The 12,863-nt window shown below is 39.0% G+C and overlaps 1 protein-coding gene across 3 annotated transcripts in view; it reads right to left on the bottom strand.

Moving 5' to 3' along the window:
- The window catches only part of PolQ (DNA polymerase theta), a 270,991-nt gene that overhangs the window by 27,670 nt on the left and 230,458 nt on the right, over positions 1–12,863 (bottom strand). For all 3 annotated transcript variants that reach the window (XM_070096805.1, XM_070096803.1, XM_070096804.1), the window contains one exon: positions 252–494. In XM_070096805.1, coding sequence (XP_069952906.1) covers positions 252–494 — 243 coding nt within the window. The remainder of the gene's footprint in view (positions 1–251; positions 495–12,863) is intronic.

Here is a 12,863-nt window from a genome sequence, read left to right as displayed (position 1 = left end):
AAACAATTACAGGCTATCGTTTCACACTCATCTGGCAGGACGGTAGTACCTCCCTGGGTGGTTGCTGTCTACCATTGAATATTAAGAATATTAAGAAGAATGTGAAGAGGATTAGGAGTACGTAAAGAGTACATTATGTAATTTGTAACTTTTTCCACAAATGACAGATGAATTAGGGAGTTAACATATTTAAAAATAAGTGATAAAAGAGGATTGATATTTTTCAATGCAAAAGAACATGAGCCTCTGACCTGTTTAGACTGCTGTCGCTGATCTGGCGTCACGTCTTCACGATTTATCAGATGAATCTGTGCTGCAATCATGGCAAATACATCCTCACCACTATTGAGCAAGTGCAGAAGTTTGTCATCAGATGCCAGGTGAGCCAGTAACCTCAATTCCAGTTGGGAATAGTCTGCAGAGAGGAGCACATTGCCAGCCCTAGCTACCAATGCATGTCGGAGACTCACTGTATGCTTTTCACCTTCATCTGTCTGTTGGTAACAGCAACTTGATATTAGAATTTTTGTAACTACTTACACAGCAAATTGGCATCTAAACTATAATTTGGAGAGAAAACTTTGAATGGTGTTTTGGTTCACCCTGGACATTAATAAGTCACAACTGTCTGTTGTCTGACTCTAAATTGCAGATTACTGTAACTGTGAATTGTTACATCTACATTACTGCAACTCATATTCTTTAAACAGCATATGATGACATCCTTCAACCTATCAATGGCTAGCAAACTCAAGATAAATAGTGACTTCACCTAGCTGGCCAGATGGAAACCTTGTGAAGGACACTATCACTCCTCATGGGTACCACAGTTACTATCCAAACATGAGATAAGATCATGAAAAATATAAAAAAAAAAAAAAAATGATTCACTGACAGAGATGAGTATGGTATGAGAGGCATATGCATGGAGAATTGGTGTTTGAGAGGTTGTGTACATTAAGTATGACTAGGCCTTCCTTACAAAGACAACGGCCTGACCTGTAAGCTGGCAAGCCATGAGATGGAGGGGGAAAAGTTTTCCATACTTTTCCTCTAAAGTTGCATTGTTATAAATAAACATCACAGAGTCATGATCAAAAAATAGAGGCAATTTTTTAACTGTCACATAGCAAAAATGTCCTAGCAGAATATGTCTTAATCAACAGTCTACTTTACGTGAAAATTAGGTTTAGGTACACAGCACCTTCAAGAAAGTATACAATGTTTTTATGTGTTTATTGCATCAGAAATAATATAGTTCTTGAAACCTTACACTGTAGATGTAGTTGTTTGTTAACATAACACTCATCTATCATCACCTACCTGTACTATCACCATCCTCCACCATCACCTATGGCTAGTAATATTTTATATTGTAGTTGCTATCACCTCTACAACCTACCAGCCTCACCACCTATGATCACCTACTAACACTTTCACCATGTAACACCACATTTCATCTATCACCCAGGAGATGCCTGGAGCAGAGGGGAGTTTTCCATGTGGGATCCAGCCCAATTTCAAAAGTTTCCCCAACTTTACAGTGCAGAGGGGCAATTTTTTGAGTGTAAGCCAACCCACATTCATTTTTTTTCCAACTTTAGCCACATCAAACACAGGCTGGAGCTGCATTCTAATAATTTAAATATGATTAGCATTTAATATTTTTCTTTTCAACAAACTGGCCATTTCCCACCAAGGCAGATGATCCAAAAAGAAAAACAAAAGTTTCTCTTTTTAACTTGAGTACTGTATTGTATACAAGAGCAGGGGTTACTATCCCTTGCTCCCGGCATTTTAGTCACTTCTTATGACATGCATGGCTTACGGAAGAAGAATTCTGTTCCACTCTCCCATAGAGATTAATAAAAATGCAGTACTTAACCCTTTCAGGGTTTCGGACGTACTAGTACAGCTCATGCGCCAGGGTTTTTGACGTACTAATATGCCTTAATTCTAACGCCCTCAAATCTAGTGAGAGAAAGCTGGTAGGCCTACATATGAAAGAATGGGTCTATGTGGTCAGTGTACACAGTATAAAAAAAATCCTGCAGCACACAGTGCATAATGAGAAAAAAAAAAACTTTGACCGTGTTTTTGGATTAAAACAGTGACTTTGCACTGTATTTTCGTATGGTATTTATTGTTGTATTCTAATTTTCCTGGTCTCATTTTGTAGAATGGAAGAGATATTACAGAAATTGAGATGATTTTTACTGGGTTTACAATGAAAAGTACCTTGAAATTGAGCTCAAAGTAGCAGAAATGTACGATTTTTATCAAAGTTCAAAAGTAAATAAATCATGCTAAGTGTCCAATACACGTCAACTGGTGAGTCTAATATTCTTTCACAAGTGCGCTGATATTATTTATACCATTTCTACACTAATGCAGTAGTCTGCCTAACAGTAAATCTTCTATCTTTTGTGAGAATAAAAATTCAAGATGGAAAGCAAAAGAATGTAGGGGCGTGGGGACGTGACTAATGAACAGAGGAAATGTTATTTTAGTGCCAGGAATGTCTTTCTTGTTTATTATGGACACTATTTGGAAATTGGCATCTTTTGAAATTTGTGTGAAATTGGCAAAATTGCTAAATTCTAACCACTGTATTGGATAGTTGAAATCGGTAAATGGGTGGTTTCTTGTACTCAATCGATAGAAAAAATGGAGTTCTAGCGAAATAGTTATGATTTTTGTCGACTAGTACACCGGAATTGGCCAAAAATAGGGCTCAAAGTGGGCAAAATCGCCGATGCGTAAACATCGTCGAGACCGCTAACGTCGCGAGAGCATAATTCTGTAAGTTTTCCATCAAATTTCATACTTTTGGTGTCATTATGATCAGGAAAAGATTCTCTATCTTTTCATAAGAAAAAATTAATTTTTTTTTTTGAAATCTGGGCAATCCTGAGAACAAGTCTGGGAGAGGGCCAGGGGACCCTGAAAGGGTTAAATCTGTGTTATGAGAGGCCCGTGTGTACTTGATAAAGACAATATGTGGTGAAGTACTGTACAGTTGTGAAGTGTCTTACTTGCTATAGTGTCGATATTTTGCCATTTTTCTGAAAGTGGTATTATAATGACATACAGGTGTTCCTCAACTTACAATGGTTCAGCTTATGATATTTTCACTTTATAACAATGCAAAAGCAATTACTTTGGAGATGAAACTTTCGATAATTACCCAGCATGAAGGCAGAAAGTCCATAACTTGTATTCATTAATTTACTTTTCAACACCGGTATTTAGTTAGTTACGGTAAATATTTCTTCATTTACTTATTCAGTGACAATAGTTATTTATTATTTATATATTATTTATATAGTATATATTATTTATATATTATATATTATAGGTATATGTTATAGGTAGTAGGTTGGTAGACAGCAACCACCCAGGGAGGTACTACCGTCCTGCCAAGAGAGTGTAAAACGAAAGCCTGTAATTGTTTTACATGATGGTAGGATTGCTGGTGTCTTTTGTCTGTCTCATAAATATGCAAGATTACAGGTACGTCTTGCTACTTCTACTTACACTTAGGTCACACTACACATACTTGTACACATTTATTTATACACACTCATCTGAGTTTTCTTTGATTTTATCTTAATAGTTCTTGGTCTATTTACTTTTCCTTTTATATCCATGGGGAAGTGGAATAAGAATCTTTCCTCCGTAAGCCATACGTGTTGTAAAAGTCAACTAAAATGCCGGGAACAATGGGCTAGTAACCCCTTTTCCTGTTAAGATTACTAAAAAGAATAAGAAGAAGAAAATTGTCAAAGTGGGAAGTCTGAATGTGCATGGATGTTGTGCAAATGATAAGAAAGAGATGATTGTGGATGTTATGAATGAGAAGAAACTGGATGTCCTGGCTTTAAATGAAACAAAGCTGAAGGGGGTGGGAGAGTTTCAATGGAGAGGAATAAATGGGATTAGGTCAGGGGTTTCAAATAGAGTTAGAGCTAAAGAAGAAGTAGCAATAATGTTGAAGGATAAGCTATGGCAGGAAAAGAGGGACTACAAATGTATAAATTCAAGGATTATGTGGAGTAAAATAAAGATTGGATGTGAAAAGTGGGTTATAGTAAGCGTGTATGCACCTGGAGAAGAGAGAAGTGTAGAGGAGAAAGAGAGATTCTGGGAAATGTTGAGTGAATGCGTGGGGAGTTTTGAATCAAGTGTGAGAGTAATGGTGGTTGGGGATTTCAATGCTAAAGTGGGTAAAAATGTTATGGAGGGAGTAGTAGGTAAATTTGGGGTGCCAGGGGTAAATGTAAATGGGGAGCCTTTAATTGAGCTATGTGAACAAAAAAAATTTGGTAATAAGTAATACATATTTTATGAAAAAGAGGATAAATAAATATACAAGGTATGATGTAGCACGTAATGAAAGTAGTTTGTTAGATTATGTATTGGTGGATAAAAGGTTGATGGGTAGGCTCCAGGATGTACATGTTTATAGAGTGGCAACTGATATATCGGATCATTATTTAGTTGTAGCTACAGTTAGAGTAAGAGGTAGATGGGAAAAGAGGAAGGTGGCAACAACAAGTAAGAGGGAGGTGAAAGTGCATAAACTAAGGGAGGAGGAAGTTCGGGTGAGATATAAGCGACTATTGGCAGAAAGGTGGGCTACTGCAAAGATGAGTAGTGGGGGGGTTGAAGAGGGTTGGAATAGTTTTAAAAATGCAGTATTAGAATGTGGGGCAGAAGTTTGCGGTTATAGGAGGGTGGGGGCAGGAGGATCCAGGATGTACATGTTTATAGAGTGGCAACTGATATATCGGATCATTATTTAGTTGTAGCTACAGTTAGAGTAAGAGGTAGATGGGAAAAGAGGAAGGTGGCAACAACAAGTAAGAGGGAGGTGAAAGTGCATAAACTAAGGGAGGAGGAAGTTCGGGTGAGATATAAGCGACTATTGGCAGAAAGGTGGGCTACTGCAAAGATGAGTAGTGGGGGGGTTGAAGAGGGTTGGAATAGTTTTAAAAATGCAGTATTAGAATGTGGGGCAGAAGTTTGCGGTTATAGGAGGGTGGGGGCAGGAGGAAAGAGGAGTGATTGGTGGAATGATGAAGTAAAGGGTGTGATAAAAGAGAAAAAGGTAGCTTACGAGAGGTTTTTACAAAGCAGAAGTGTTATAAGAAGAGCAGAGTATATGGAGAGTAAAAGAAAGGTGAAGAGAGTGGTGAGAGAGTGCAAAAGGAGAGCAGATGAAAGAGTGGGAGAGGCACTGTCAAGAAATTTTAATGAAAATAAGAAAAAATTTTGGAGTGAGTTAAACAAGTTAAGAAAGCCTAGGGAAAGTATAGATTTGTCAGTTAAAAACAGAGTAGGGGAGTTAGTAGATGGGGAGAGGGAGGTATTAGGTAGATGGCGAGAATATTTTGAGGAACTTTTAAATGTTGAGGAAGAAAGGGAGGCGGTAATTTCATGCACTGGCCAGGGAAGTGAAGGAGTGAAGAAGAGCAGAATGTAAGTGTGGTGGAGGTACGTGAGGCATTACGTAGAATGAAAGGGGGTAAAGCAGCTGGAACTGATGGGATCATGACAGAAATGTTAAAAGCAGGGGGGGATATAGTGTTGGAGTGGTTAGTACTTTTGTTTAATAAATGTATGAAAGAGGGGAAGGTACCTAGGGACTGGCGGAGAGCATGTATAGTCCCTTTATATAAAGGAAAAGGGGACAAAAGAGATTGTAAAAATTATAGAGGAATAAGTTTACTGAGTATACCAGGAAAAGTATACAGTAGGGTTATAATTGAAAGAATTAGAGGTAAGACAGAATGTAGAATTGTGGATCAGCAAAGAGGCTTCAGAGTGGGTAGGGGATGTGTAGATCAAGTGTTTACATTGAAGCATATATGTGAACAGTATTTAGATAAAGGTAGGGAAGTTTTTATTGCATTTATGGATTTAGAAAAGGCATATGATAGAGTGGATAGAGGAGCAATGTGGCAGATGTTGCAAGTATATGGAATAGATGGTAAGTTACTAAATGCTGTAAAGAGCTTTTATGAGGATAGTGAGGCTCAGGTTAGGGTATGTAGAAGAGAGGGAGAATACTTCCTGGTAAAAGTAGGTCTTAGACAGGGATGTGTAATGTCACCATGGTTGTTTAATATATTTATAGATGGGGTTGTAAAAGAAGTAAATGCTAGGGTGTTCGGGAGAGGGGTGGGATTAAATTATGGGGAATCAAATTCAAAATGGGAATTGACAGTTACTTTTTGCTGATGATACTGTGCTTATGGGAGATTCTACAGAAAAATTGCAAAGGTTAGTGGATGAGTTTGAGAATGTGTGTAAAGGTAGAAAGTTGAAAGTGAACATAGAAAAGAGTAAGGTGATGAGGGTATCAAATGATTTAGATAAAGAAAAATTGGATATCAAATTGGGGAGGAGGAGTATGGAAGAAGTGAATGTTTTCAGATACTTGGGAGTTGACGTGTCAGCGGATGGATTTATGAAGGATGAGGTTAATCATAGAATTGATGAGGGAAAAAATGTGAGTGGTGCGTTAAGGTATATGTGGAGTCAAAAAACGTTATCTATGGAGGCAAAGAAGGGAATGTATGAAAGTATAGTAGTACCAACACTCTTATATGGATGTGAAGCTTGGGTGGTAAATGCAGCAGCGAGGAGACGGTTGGAGGCAGTGAAGATGTCCTGTCTAAGGGCAATGTGTCGTGTAAATATTATGCAGAAAATTCGGAGTGTGGAAATTAGGATAAGGTGTGGAGCTAATAAAAGCATTAGTCAGAGGGCAGAAGAGGGGTTGTTGAGGTGGTTTGGTCATTTAGAGAGAATGGATCAAACTAGAATGACATGGAAAGCATATAAATCTATAGGGGAAGGAAAGAGGGGTAGGGGTCGTCCTCGAAAGGGTTGGAAAGAGGGGGTAAAGGAGGTTTTGTGGGCGAGGGGCTTGGACTTCCAGCAAGCGTGCATGAGTGTGTTAGATAGGAGTGAATGGAGACGAATGATACTTGGGACCTGACAATCTGTTGGAGTGTGAGCAGGGTAATATTTAGTGAAGGGATTCAGGGAAACCGGTTATTTTCATATAGTCGGACTTGAGTCCTGGAAATGGGAAGTACAATGCCTGCACTTTAAAGGAGGGGTTTGGGATATTGGCAGTTTGGAGGGATATGTTGTCTATCTTTATACGTATATGCTTCTAAGCTGTTGTATTCTGAGCACCTCCGCAAAAGCAGTGATAATGTGTGAGTGTGGTGAAAGTGTTGAATGATGATGAAAGTATTTTCTTTTTGGGGATTTTCTTTCTTTTTTGGGTCACCCTGCCTCGGTGGGAGACGACCGACTTGTTGAAAAAAAAAAAAAAAAAATTATATATTATTTATAGGTAGTAGGTTGGTAGACAGCAACCACCCAGGGAAGTACTACCATCCTGCCAGATGACTGTGAAACAGAAACCTGTAACTGTTTTGCATGATGGTAGGACTGCTGGTTTCTTTTTCTGTCTCATAAACACGCTAGATAACAGGGATATCTTGCTACTCCTACTTACACTTTGGTCACACTTCACAGACACGCACACGCATATATATATATATATACATACATCTAGGTTTTTCTCCTTTTTCTAAATAGCTCTTGTTCTTTATTTCTTCTATTGTCCATGGGAAGTGGAAAAGAATCTTTCCTCTGTAAGCCATGCGTGTCGTATGAGGCGACTAAAATGCCGGGAGCAATGGGCTAGTAACCCCTTCTCCTGTAGACATTTACTAAAAAAGAGAAGAAAAACTTTATAAAACTGGGATGCTTGAATGTGTGTGGATGTAGTGCGGATGACAAGAAACAGATGATTGCTGATGTTATGAATGACAAGAAGTTGGATGTCCTGGCCCTAAGCGAAACAAAGCTGAAGGGGGTAGGGGAGTTTCGGTGGGGGGAAATAAATGGGATTAAATCTGGAGTATCTGAGAGAGTTAGAGCAAAGGAAGTGGTAGCAGTAATGTTGGAGGGTCAGTTATGGAAGGAGAAAAGAGAATATGAATGTGTAAATTCAAGAATTATGTGGATTAACCCCTTCAGGGTCCAAAGCCCAAATCTGAAGTGGTGCCCCAGTGTCCAGGAATTTTCAAAAAAAAAATTTGTTATTTTTTCTTGTGAAATGGTAGAGAATCTTTTTGTGAAGGTAATAAAACAAAAAGTACGAAATTTGATGGAAAATTGACGAAATTATGCTCTTGCGAATTTTGATGTGTCAGCGATATTTACAAATCGGCGATTTTGCCGACTTTGACTCCCATTTTAGGCCAATTACATTATTCCAGTCAACCAAATTCTTAGCTGTTTCACTAGTATTACTTCTATTCTATCGATTGAGCACAAGAAATCGCCAAGTCAACTGTATCAACTACAAATTAAAGTGATCAGAAATTGTTAATTTGGCCAATTTTACACAGTTCAAAATATTCCAATTTCAAAATAGGGTCCAGAATAAACAATGTAGGTATTCCTGGAACTAAACTAACATTTCCTCTGTTCATTAGTTACATTTTGAGGCTTTACAAATAAATTCCATTTTGATTTTTTATTGTTTTTTTTTATTATCACACTGGCCGATTCCCACCAAGGCAGGGTGGCCCGAAAAAGAAAAATTTTCACCATCATTCACTCCATCACTCTCTTGCCAGAAGGGTGCTTTACACTACAGTTTTTAAACTGCAACATTAACACCCCTCCTTCAGAGTGCAGGCACTGTACTTCCCATCTCCAGGACTCAAGTCCGGCCTGCCGGTTTCCCTGAACCCCTTCATAAATGTTACTTTGCTCACACTCCAACAGCACGTCAAGTATTAAAAACCATTTGTCTCCATTCACTCCTATCAAACACGCTCACGCATGCCTGCTGGAAGTCCAAGCCCGTCGCACACAAAACCTCCTTTACCCCCTCCCTCCAACCTTTCCTAGGCCGACCCCTACCCCGCCTTCCTTCCACTACAGACTGATACACTCTTGAAGTCATTCTGTTTCGCTCCATTCTCTCTACATGTTCGAACCACCTCAACAACCCTTCCTCAGCCCTCTGGACAACAGTTTTGGTAATCCCGCACCTCTTCCTAACTTCCAAACTACGAATTCTCTGCATTATATTCACACCACACATTGCTCTCAGACATGACATCTCCACTGCCTCCAGCCTTCTCCTCGCTGCAACATTCATCACCCATGCTCTCATACATTCCCCTCTTTGCCTCCAAGGACAAAGTTCTTTGTCTCCACATACTCCTAAGTGCACCACTCACTCTTTTCCCCTCATCAATTCTATGATTCACCTCATCTTTCATAGACCCATCCGCTGACACGTCCACTCCCAAATATCTGAATACATTCACCTCCTCCATACTCTCTCCCTCCAATCTGATATTCAATCTTTCATCACCTAATCTTTTTGTTATCCTCATAACCTTACTCTTTCCTGTATTCACCTTTAATTTTCTTCTTTTGCACACCCTACCAAATTCATCCACCAATCTCTGCAACTTCTCTTCAGAATCTCCCAAGAGCACAGTGTCATCAGCAAAGAGCAGCTGTGACAACTCCCACTTTGTGTGTGATTCTTTATCTTTTAACTCCACGCCTCTTGCCAAGACCCTCGCATTTACTTCTCTTACAACCCGATCTATAAATATATTAAACAACCACGGTGACATCACACATCCTTGTCTAAGGCCTACTTTTACTGGGAAATAATTTCCCTCTTTCCTACATACTCTAACTTGAGCCTCACTATCCCCGTAAAAACTCTTCACTGCTTTCAGTAACCTACCTCCTACACCATACACTTGCAACATCTGCCACATTGCCACCCTATCCACCCTGTCATATGCCTTTTCCAAATCCATAAATGCCACAAAGACCTCTTTAGCCTTATCTAAATACTGTTCACTTATATGTTTCACTGTAAACCCCTGGTCCACACACCCCCTACCTTTCCTAAAGCCTCCTTGTTCATCTGCTATCCTATTCTCCGTCTTACTCTTAATTCTTTCAATAATAACTCTACCATACACTTTACCAGGTATACTCAGCAGACTTATCCCCCTATAATTTCTGCACTCTCTTTTATCCCCTTTGCCTTTATACAAAGGAACTATGCATGCTCTCTGCCAATCCCTAGGTACCTTACCCTCTTCCATACATTTATTAAATAATTGCACCAACCACTCCAAAACTATATCCCCACCTGCTTTTAACATTTCTATCTTTATCCCATCAATCCTCGCTGCCTTACCCCTTTTCATTTTACCTACTGCCTCACGAACTTCCCCCACACTCACAACTGGCTCTTCCTCACTCCTACAAGACGTTATTCCTCCTTGTCCTATACACGAAATCACAGCTTCTCTATCTTCATCAACATTTAACAATTCCTCAAAATATTCCCAATACCTCTAACTCTCCATTTAATAACTCTCCTCTCCTATTTTTAACTGACAAATCCATTTGTTCTCTAGGCTTTCTTAACTTGTTAATCTCACTCCAAAACTTTTTCTTATTTTCAACAAAATTTGTTGATAACATCTCACCCACTCTCTCATTTGCTCTCTTTTTACATTGCTTCACCACTCTCTTAACCTCTCTCTTTTTCTCCATATACTCTTCCCTCCTTGCATCACTTCTACTTTGTAAAAACTTCTCATATGCTAACTTTTTCTCCCTTACTACTCTCTTTACATCATCATTCCACCAATCGCTCCTCTTCCCTCCCGCACCCACTTTCCTGTAACCACAAACTTCTGCTGAACACTCTAACACTACATTTTTAAACCTACCCCTTACCTCTTCGACCCCATTGCCTATGCTCTCATTAGCCCATCTATCCTCCAATAGCTGTTTATATCTTACCCTAACTGCCTTCTCTTTTAGTTTATAAACCTTCACCTCTCTCTTCCCTGATGCTTCTATTCTCCTTGTATCCCATCTACCTTTTACTCTCAGTGTAGCTACAACTAAAAAGTGATCTGATATATCTGTGGCCCCTCTATAAACATGTACATCCTGAAGTCTACTCAACAGTCTTTTATCTACCAATACATAATCCAACAAACTACTGTCATTTCATCCTACATCATATCTTGTATACTTATTTATCCTCTTTTTCTTAAAATATGTATTACCTATAACTAAACCCCTTTCTATACAAAGTTCAATCAAAGGGCTCCCATTATCATTTACACCTGGCACCCCAAACCTACCTACCACACCCTCTCTAAAAGTTTCTCCTACTTTAGCATTCAGGTCCCCTACCACAATTACTCTCTCACTTGGTTCAAAGGCTCCTATACATTCACTTAACATCTCCCAAAATCTCTCTCTCTCCTCTACATTCCTCTCTTCTCCAGGTGCATACACGCTTATTATGACCCACTTTTCGCATCCAACCTTTACTTTAATCCACATAATTCTTGAATTTACACATTCATATTCTCTTTTCTCCTTCCATAACTGATCATTTAACATTACTGCTACCCCTTCCTTTGCTCTAACTCTCTCAGATACTCCAGATTTAATCCCATTTATTTCCCCCCACTGAAACTCCCCTACCCCCTTCAGCTTTGTTTCGCTTAGGGCCAGGACATCCAACTTCTTTTCATTCATAACATCAGCAATCATCTGTTTCTTGTCATCCGCACTACATCCACGCACATTTAAGCATCCCAGTTTTATAAAGTTTTTCTTCTTCTCTTTTTTAGTAAATGTCTACAGGAGAAGGGGTTACTAGCCCATTGCTCCCGGCATTTTAGTCGCCTCATACGACACGCATGGCTTACAGAGGAAAGATTCTTTTCCACTTCCCATGGACAATAGAAGAAATAAAGAACAAGAGCTATTTAGAAAAAGGAGAAAAACCTAGATGTATGTATATATATATATATATATGCATGTGCGTGTCTGTGAAGTGTGACCAAAGTGTAAGTAGGAGTAGCAAGATATCCCTGTTATCTAGCGTGTTTATGAGACAGAAAAAGAAACCAGCAATCCTACCATCATGCAAAACAGTTACAGGTTTCTGTTTCACAGTCATCTGGCAGGACGGTAGTACTTCCCTGGGTGGTTGCTGTCTGCCAACCTACTACCTATTTTTTATTCACATAATGAATTTTCATTCACACCAAAAAATAGAAGATTTACTGTTATGCAATACTGTAATAATTGTATAAGTATCATCACCATATTTGTGAGTGCATAATAGACCCACCAGCTGGCGTGTATTAGACGCATGAGGTCGTTTGTTGACTCTTGAATATCAGCAAAAATTTAACATTTCTGCTACTTTGAGCTCATTTTCAAGCCATTTCCAGTGCTAAAACCAATCAAAATCATCTTTATTTCTGTAACATGTCTTCCATTCTATCAAATGAGACCAAGAAATCACAAATAGAACTATAAAAAACATACGAAAAAACACTGCAAAGTCGCTGTTTTAATCGAAAAATCATGATTTCAGTTTTTTTCTCTCATTATACACAGCGTGCTGCAGGATCTGTTTTATGTGGTGCACACATACCACATAGATGTATTCTCTCATATCTAGGCCCAAATTTACCACTCACAGTTTATCAGAGTGTGCTGAGCTCATGACATAGATCTACGGTTTGGACCCTGAACGTAAAGCCGTAGATCTACGGGACGGACCCTCAAAGGGTTAAAGTAAAGGTTGGATGCAAAACGTGGGTCATAATATGTGTGTATGCACCTGGAGAAGAGAGGAATGTAGAGGAGAGAGAGAGAGATTTTGAGAGATGTTAAGTGAATGTATAGGAGCCTTTGAACCAAGTGAGAGAGTAATTGTGGCAGGGGATCTGAATGCTAAAGTAGGAGAA

This window comes from Cherax quadricarinatus, chromosome 55 (genome assembly GCF_038502225.1).
Source record: "Cherax quadricarinatus isolate ZL_2023a chromosome 55, ASM3850222v1, whole genome shotgun sequence".
NCBI lineage: Eukaryota > Metazoa > Arthropoda > Malacostraca > Decapoda > Parastacidae > Cherax > Cherax quadricarinatus.
Note: the sequence above shows the minus strand (reverse complement) of the source record. Positions and strands in the feature narration are given on the sequence as shown.